Source organism: Micromys minutus (genome assembly GCF_963924665.1).
Source record: "Micromys minutus genome assembly, chromosome: 31".
Classification (NCBI taxonomy): Eukaryota; Metazoa; Chordata; class Mammalia; order Rodentia; family Muridae; genus Micromys; species Micromys minutus.
Window position 1 is genome coordinate 17,943,208 of NC_137966.1, and position 9,105 is coordinate 17,952,312.

The 9,105-nt window shown below is 43.2% G+C and overlaps 1 protein-coding gene across 1 annotated transcript in view; it reads left to right on the forward strand.

Annotated features, from left to right (window-relative positions):
• The first annotated feature begins 2,451 nt into the window (after nucleotides 1–2,451).
• Nucleotides 2,452–9,105, forward strand: part of DNAJA3 (DnaJ heat shock protein family (Hsp40) member A3) — a 19,334-nt gene continuing 12,680 nt past the window's right edge. The window contains 3 exon segments of the mRNA XM_080942430.1: nucleotides 2,452–2,700; nucleotides 5,162–5,295; nucleotides 6,817–6,900. Of these exon segments, the coding sequence (XP_080798556.1) occupies nucleotides 2,490–2,700; nucleotides 5,162–5,295; nucleotides 6,817–6,900 (429 nt within the window). The 5' untranslated portion in view covers nucleotides 2,452–2,489.

A 9,105-nucleotide genomic window follows, 5' to 3' on the forward strand; every position in this document is an offset into this window, starting at 1 on the left:
CTGCCAAGTAGGATGTCAGTTCCTAGGGAGGTCTTGGGAGCTCAAACTTTACTAGAGCCCTATTCAAAATGTAAGTCTTACTCCAAATAGATTCTTATATTGGTGCGTATTCTATTATAATATAATTATTATAATATAATATAATATAATATAATATTATATTATATTATATTCTCTTATATTGGGGTCCATCCTAGGGGTATCTTATACCATAAAAGCTTATACATAGGTACAGCAAGTGTGGTTAGGTGGTTAGTTCAGGTCCAAGCTTATTGTGGGTAATTATACAAAACAGTTCTACCAACTTCTATGATGACTGGTTTTCAGGGGCACAAGATGTAACAGAATACATAATCAATCTTGGCATTAGAAAGTTTCCTAGTAACAACAGGAACTTATGAAAAAGTTTCCTTATACTGCCAGACTATCAAAGGCAGGTTCTCTGGAAGCACAGCAAAAGCTCTTAGCTGCTGATCCATCTCTCTAGCTCCAATAAAAGTGATTCTTGCCGGACTCAGTGGTGCCCATCTGTAGTCTTAGCAATTTTCAAGAGTGAATGGGAGGCTGACTTGGGCTCAGGAGTGTGAGACTAAGATTGAGGGAGGAGTTGTAGCACATACAGCAGGGACGGAGATCTGTCTGATGCATGTGTGTGTGTGTGTGTGTGTGTGTGTGTGTGTGTGTGTGTGTGGTGTGTTGTGTGTGTTCTTAAACCCATTCATGAGTCCTTGGAGTCCCTTTTATTTGGGAAGGTGGTGAAAAATGTAACCTTCACAAGTAACCAGGTCCAGTCTAGCTTTCTAGCTTCATTTCCAGTTACATACTCTAAATTTAAGGTTTAAGCATACACGCCTACACCTTCAGACACCAGCTTTACAGGTTTGGTTTTTTGGCTTTTGTTTTTTTAATAAATTGATGGCATGACTGTTCCATCATACACTAGACCTGGTCATTAGAAAAGGAGACAGAGACAGACAGACAGACAGAGACAGGCAGACAGACAGAAATAGAAATAGGAGGGTTATAGGCGGAATGAGAAGCTGGAGGAAGGGGAACCGATGAGCTGGGGAGTTTGGAGTAGAGGAGATGAGAAGGGTTAGGGTGCTGGGATGGGGTATGAAACGTTTAAATGGTGTTTGTGGTACTAAGGGAGCCTGAGGCCTGATGCGCATTGGTATGCTAATGCTCACCACAGACAGCCACTTGTCCCTTCTGCTAGGGATAAGGAAAATCACCCCTTTTGATACAGGGAACCAGCTTCACAAGTTTTTTTGTTTTTGTTTTTTCCAGAGAAAGGGTTTCTCTGTGTAGCCCCAGCTGTCCTGGAACTCACTCTGTAGACCAGGTTGGCCTCAACCTCAGAGATCTGTCTATATCTATCTCCCAAGTATCGGGATGAAAGGTATGCAACACCACTGCCTGACTTGCTGGTTTTAATCTAGCCACTACAACTCCCCCTGTAGTCCTTGAGTCCATTTCTAGATATTTGGACTGCCTTTTGGAGTTTGGGGAATTGGAGTCTCCTTTGGATCTAACTCTGGGATGGGGACGCATGTGACCCAGACTATCTTGAATTTGCTATATAGCTGAAAATGATCTTTAACTCCTGATCCTCCTACCTCGATCTTGTCTGGTAGCTTCTGGTGTTTTCGTCACTTGGAATACTACATCTGTACTTGATGCACTTTTCATCAAAATCCAATTATAGACATTATAACTCAAACTTTAACAGTCCACCCCCTACTCCCAGCTAAGCCATTCCGCGTTTGAGAAACAGATCGAGTAAACTGGTAGGCTTGTAACTGTGCACCTGTGGTAGCACTTACCGTTGTTACTTGATAAGACGGCTGTCCCTGTGAGGCGAGCTTGCTCCTCTAGAGCAGGATTACTCTAACATTAAATTCTAGAACATGGGTAACAAACAGCGGGTGCACAATACAAAATAGGCATTCACAATGCTCATTGAATTCTCGCTACCGGTTTGGAGAAGGCTAACGTGCTTAAGACAGACCTGAGTGTTTCAAGTTCTGCTGAGAGAAAATCAAACACGGAAAAACTGCAGCCAACAACCGGGGTGGAGGTTTTCTAAGAGAACTTGCAATAAGATGTAATTTTCAGGGTCAAGGGAGGGCATCCGCAGGCTGCATACCGGAATCGGATACTGACGCCGCGTTGTCTGCTGGGAGTTGTAGTCCCTCCCAGGGCAAGGCTCGCCAGATTACGGTTACTACACTCAACCACAACATTCACAAGTAAAGTGCTGCATTCGTTTGTACATCACAAAAATTCCAATACAGGGAAAAAAATTACAAACTGACATCCTCATAGTCTAGTACTTGTACGTGTTGACGTAGAGTTCTACCGTTCGGAGACGGAGGCGCGTGCGCAATGCGTACGCTCTGCGTGCTGCCGATGTCTCGCCTCCGGAAGACGCGGCCGGTGAGGCGGGCTAGGGACGGTCTGCGCAGGCGCAGTGTCCCCGGCCCAAAATGGCTGCGCGGTGTTCCCCACGCTGGTTGAGGGTGGCGGTGGGGACCCCCCGGCTGTCGGCTACAGCGGGGAGAGGGGTCCAGCAGCCCCAGGGGGGCGTAGTGGCAGTACCCCCTTGTCGCAAGCTGTGCGTCTCTGCCTTCGGGCTCTCCATGGGCGCTCACGGCCCCCGGGCGCTGCTGACATTGAGACCGGGTGTCCGTCTCACAGGTGAGGGAGGCTTCCAGCTCTGGAGTAGCAGCTCCTGGGATTAGAAAGGGCGACTCGCCGCTCTCTGACGACCAGGGTAGCGGGATGGAGGTGTCTTCCAGCCAAAGAGAGGACTTTCTGGGGGCACAGGCAAACAGGAGGCAGAGAGGCCAAGGTGCTGGCTACCCAGAAGCCGACGGAGGGGAAAGAGCTGCGTGGAGCCGGAGGTGTTGAAAGGCTCCGAATGCCTTGAACCTTCACCTCTGTCAACAGTTCACCTCATTGTCCAGGCCGCTGCTCACTTGTCATAGTCCTTTTTTCTTCACGTTCTAGCTTTAGTGGAAGATGTAACTGCCGTTGAGTGCTAGGCACCCAGAAATCTAGGGAGACGCAGGCGCTTGTCCTCCTTAAGATCAGAAAATGTAATGAATTGTCGTTTCGTAGCTTTCATCCTCAACATCACGTGGCGTAAATGGAAGGGCATTTATCAGTCGTTTAGAATCCTTAAGTCAATAATAATGTTGTCTAACGTTTATTAAACACTGTGTAGAAAGTATGATTTCATTCCTTGGAGAATGTTTTAATGTGACAGGCATTGTTACCATTACATTTTATGGAGAAACAGGTTTGGATGTTAAAAAAAAAACAAAACTTGAGAAAGTCACAGAGCTAAAAAGGGACAGTCTCGGCATGGTATTACCTTAGTGCTGGAGGTGATACCAACTTAGTGTGCTTTAAGCCTTGAAGTGTTGTAGCCACAGCCTTTTCTTTCTCTTTAAAAAACATTTTAAAAATTATTTTGGGTTATGTATATGTGCATCTGTGTGTGGGTATGTGCTCTTACGTACAAGTGCCCAAAGAGCCCAGAGGCATCTGATCCTCCTGGAGTTATGAGCAGTTATGAGCTGCTATACTTACGGCATAGGAACTGAACTTGTGTCCTCTACAAGAGCAGTATGTGCTTTAATTGCTGGGCCATCTTTCCAGCTGTCACAGTGTTTTCTTATGTATGCTATACCACTTCATTTTCCTTGAGAATGAAAAAAGCAAGCACTGAACTTTACTTTGGGTGGTTCTGGGGATCAAGCATAGGGCTTCATGCATGCCTTAAAGCGTTTTTAAAACTATACCTTTGTGTGAGAGAGACATAGAGGTGTCATACACCAGCATTAAGTGTTACTTCTATATGAAAACATTACTGAAGAGCTGCAGTTGGCTTTCCTCAAGTCAACCCATAGGCTGTAGTGGGCATATTTTATCTCCAATGACTACAGAGTGAAAGTGGCATCCTGATTACCACATCTAACATCATCAATTTGGCCCCAAACTCTAGTCTGTGGTTATTCCTCAAGTCTGATGGCCTAAAAATGTCCCAAGCAGAGGCTGGAGAGATGGTTCAGCTGTCGGGAATGCTGACCGCTTTTCCAGAGGACGCAGGTTCGATTTCAATGTCCAGCACCCGTATGGTAGCTCTCAGCTGACTGTGGCTCTAGTTCCAGGGGATCTCACACCCCTTCACAGACATACATTCAGTCAAAATACCAAAGCATAGGAAATAAAAATAATTAAAGAAATCTCCCAACCAGAAATAAATCAATAACTGGCTGCTGGATTAGGCATTCTTGGAACAACATGAAGGCGAATCCTATTCTGGTCTATTCTGGATTCAAAAAAAAAAAAAAAAAAAAAGAGGACATTTACTGGACATAAATTTGGAGGGAGAAACAAAACAGTATTTCCTAATAGTTGCTAACCATTGCCGCCTTTAGAATAGAGAAAAATCATCCAACATGTAATAGTTACCTGGGGCTAGTCACACAGTTTCCTTGAGCTCTCTGCTGATGTAGAAGCTGGTACAGCTTTTAATACACTCATCCTGACAGTGGAAGGAGGACAGTACAGGAATATAGCCAGGCAGGTATTGAGTAAAGAGGTCAAACATAAGATCACCAAGAGTCCAGATCTAATGTCTTCTCCAGACTGAAGAAACAATAGCAATCTCATAATCCCCCTTTTAATCATATGCTGATTATTCTGCTCCTTGTTTTGTATTCCTTCTTTCTATATATGCTCAAATTTTCTGGCTGATTTTTTTGTTTTTAGTTTGGAAACAGGGTCCAGGCTGGCCTAGAACTTCCTGTGTAGTTATAAATGGACCTTGAACTTTTGATCTTCTGCTTCCTACTCCCCATGTTAGGATTATGGGCATGTGCTTATTGTCATTATGCTGGGTTTATTCAGAGCAGGGAATCAAACTCAGGGCCTTATGCATACCTGGTAAGAAGTGTAGCTACTGAACTCTGTCCCTAAGCTTTGCCCACATTGGAAGAACATTGAGTTTGGCTTCTAGTGTACTTGAAGAGAATAAGTCCTATAGCTGAGGCTTGTTTGCTCTTTCACAGGTATTTCATAGCTGGTAACTTATTTATAATTTCTTTTTGTTGGATAAGTTCCCAGACTAACTTTCATGTTTCATTTTCAGGAACAAAAAGTTTCCCTTTTGTTTGTACTGCCTCTTTCCACACAAGTGCTTCTTTGGCCAAAGATGATTATTACCAGATACTGGGAGTACCTCGAAATGCCAGCCAGAAGGATATCAAGAAAGCCTATTATCAGGTCTGTAGGGCTTAGGTTTACTGACAAGACTGTAGTGTGTGTGTGTGTGTTTTAATTTCTAAAATTGTGTGTCTGTGGGGATATGCACATGAATGTAGATGTTCACAGAGGGCAGGGGTATTGGATCCCCTTGGGACCATAGTTACAGTCAGCTGTGAACCATCTGACATAGCTGAGAATTGAGTTCAGGTCTTAGCCACTGAGCCATTCACTGTGCAGTGAATGCGATTTCAGTTCATGTGGTTTTAAGAAAGAAGAGAAGGGGCAGGTAAGATCGCCCAGTGGGTAAAGGCATTTGACACCAAGCCTGGTGACCTGAGTTCAGTTCCTCCAAAGCGATTTAAAATAAGGAGACAACTGACTGCACAAAGTTGTCCTCTGACCTCCATATGTACGCCGTGCTGTCCACACAGTTATAACATAAATAAATAAACATTATATAGGTAAACATCATTACTCTTTCCTTAACTAATTTACTTTTTATAGCAGAAACTGTCACAAGTTTATTACACAATCTCTCCAAAACTTGCATAGCAGCCAGGCCAGGTGTGATTGTGCATGCCTTTTTATCCCAGTACTGGGAGACAGACAAGCAAAGCTCTGAGTTTAAGGCCAGCTTGTCTAAAAACCAAACAAACAAAAAAACTAGCCACAAAAAACAAAGCCTGGCAGTAGTGGCACATGCCTTTAATCCCAGCACTCAGGAAGCAGAGTTAGGGGAATCTCTGTAAGTTTAAGGCCAGCCTGATCTACAGAGCTCATTTCTGGACAGCCAGGACTACATAAACCCTGACTTGTAAAACCAACCAAAACCATACAGGTTATTTACTTCCTGTTACATAAGTGTCAGTATACCAGGATAGGATGTTGTTTCACTCTTTGTTTTCACAAAGGTGCCTGCATGCTAAAGGGCTAGTCAAGTTTACTTTATTTTTGGTTTGTGTGTATGAGTATTTGTCTCATGTACATATATGTACTTGTATGCATTCTTGGTGTCTTCAGAGACCAGAAGAGGACATTGAATCTCCAGGAACTGGAATTTTAGAGTTGTAAGCTATCACATAGGAGCTGGGAGCTGAATCCAGGTTCACTACAAGAGTAGTAAATGCTTTTTTGTCTTAAAGATTTTTTTATTTATTATGTGTAGAGTGTTCTGCCTGCATGTGTATGTGCACACCAAAAGATGGCACCAGATCCCATTACAGATGGTTGTGAGCCACCCTGTGGTTGCTGGGGATTAAACTCAGGACCTCTGGGAGAGCAGCCAGTGTTCTTAACTGCAGAGTCATCTCTCCAGCCCCTAATTAACTATTTTGGAAGAAATTTCTGGTAGATAATGTACCATTATTTACAGGTCTATCCATGAAGGAATGATTTATTTTTAAATTTTAAATCTTGCTTTAAGAATTTGTTGTTGTCTTAAGAGAGACAAATGTTATAAAGAGGCATAAATGTGGCAAATATTTGGGGTCTGTTTTAGTAACTATCTATATCTATAATAATTTATTTTCCCCCCCTTAGCTTGCCAAGAAATATCATCCAGACACAAATAAGGATGATCCCAAAGCCAAGGAGAAGTTTTCCCAGCTGGCAGAAGCTTATGAGGTAATGTGACTTGTATGGGTGTATTCACTGGCCATTCATTTCTCTCTGTGCACACATCAGTCTGTTCTGCACAGGGCAGCTCGGCAGGTCATATAGTCCAGTGTGATGCCTCCCTGTTAGTTCTGCTAACCAGGGCTATAAGTCTGTCTTAATAATACAAAACAAAACAAGAACAAGGTTCATCTGACCAATAAAGGTCCTCAAGTAATTCATATTGAAAACTGATTTTTGGAAATCCCAGTTAGATTGATCAAATCAGTCCTTATTTGATGACTTAAGTTAGCAATTGTAAAAGTAGATCATAAACACACAGGAAAAAAGTATTTGTGAAAGAACCATTGACTAGTTACAGAATTGTTGGACAGTGACTATTTGTCTTAGTTAGGTTTTGTTTTTGTTTGTTTTGTAAAATTTATTTTACTATAGCTGTCTTCAGGCACAGCAGAAGAGGGCATCAGATCTCATTACAGATGATTGTGAGCCACTATGTGGTTGCTAGGAATTGAATTCAGTTCCTCTGGAAGAGCAGTCAGTGCTCTTAATCACTGAGCCATCTCTCCTGCCTCGTTTTTTTTTTTTTAAGATTTATTTATTTATTATATATGAGTACACTGTAACTCTCTTCAGACACACCAGGAGAGGGCACTGGATCCCATTACCTATGGTTGTCTTTTTTTTTTTTTATTCTGCTCACAGCAACTCTTATAAAGGAAAACATTTCATTGGGGCTGGCTTACAGGCAGCACACAGGCAGACATGGCACTGGAGGGTAGCTGAGCTTTCTGCATCTGGACCAGCAGGTAGCAGGAAGAGAAAGCAGTACTGGGTCTGGCTTCTGAAACCCCAAAACTCATCCTCAGTGACACACCTTCTCCAACAAGCCCACACCTCCTAAGAGTGTCACTCCCTATGGGTCTGTGGGGACCATTTTCATTTAGGTTCCCATAGCATTCCTCTTGGACTGGACTATCCCCCCTGGGTTCTGCATGTGTTCGAGGGACTAGAGAGTGGCATGTGAGGAGTCACAGTGCTTGTCACAGTGCTTAGGTGTGGAGCTTTATCACCTGTCAACTGTAGCTAAGCTGTGCCAGTGCTTTCTGGAGAAATAGAAGTGATAGGATATCGGTAATCACAGGGATTTATTAAATTAGATCCCAAGATCAGCTGTGGAGGGACTGGAGAGATGGCTCATTAGTTACAGCATTCTAGAGGACTCAGGCTCAATTCCCAGCACCCACTTGGTAACTCACAACCATCTATAACTCCAGTTTCAATGCCCTATTCTGCTTTTCTTCCCCCCTCCCTGAGACAGTTTCTGTGTGTATCTGTGGTGCCCTGGAACTTGCTCTGTAGACCAGGCTGGCCTCAAACTCAGAGAGATCCACCAACCCTTGCCTCTCAGTGCTGGGATTAAAGCATGTATCACCACACCTGGGCCTCTTCTGGCTTCTGAGAGCACCAGGTACAGACATAAAGGCAAGCACAATACCATGTACATAAAATTACTACTTTTTTTTTTTTTTTTTAAAGACAGGGTGTCTGTTTGCCTCTGGATGGCTGGAACTCAAGAGATTTGCTTGCCTCTGCCTCCCAAGTGCTAGGATTAAAGTATGAACCCCCATGCCAGGCTCATAAAAATGATTTGTAAAAGAGCTACGCTGCTGAAGAGCCTCCTGCAGGCTGTAGCATCAGAGAAACTGGTAGCTGCTCAGTCTAATTCGAGAACCCTCTAACTGGGAGGCAGTTACAGTAGCCAGTTCTCGGCTGCAGGCCCGTGGAACTCTGAGAGTGGCTGGTGCAAGTGTGCATTTGAAAGGATGGAGAGATGGCTCAATGGTTAAGAACACTGGCCGCTCTTCCAGAGGACCTGGGTTCAATTCCCAGAACACTCATGGAAGCTCATAGCCATTTTTTAAGTCCAGTTTCAGAGGATCCAACACCTTCACACAGACATACATGTAAGAAAAACACCAAATGAAATAAATATTTCTTTTCCACATTTTCCCCAAGACAGCCAGAGAGCTACATAAAGAAATCCTGTATCACCAAAAAAAAAAAAAATTATGCTTTACAATTTTCTTGTCTTTGTTTATTTTTTTCTTTTCTTTCTTTCTTTTTTCTTTTTTCTTTTCTTTTTTTTTTTAAGAGACATGGAGGGTTTCTCTGTATAGCCTTAGCTGTCTGGGAACTCGCTCTGTAGACCAG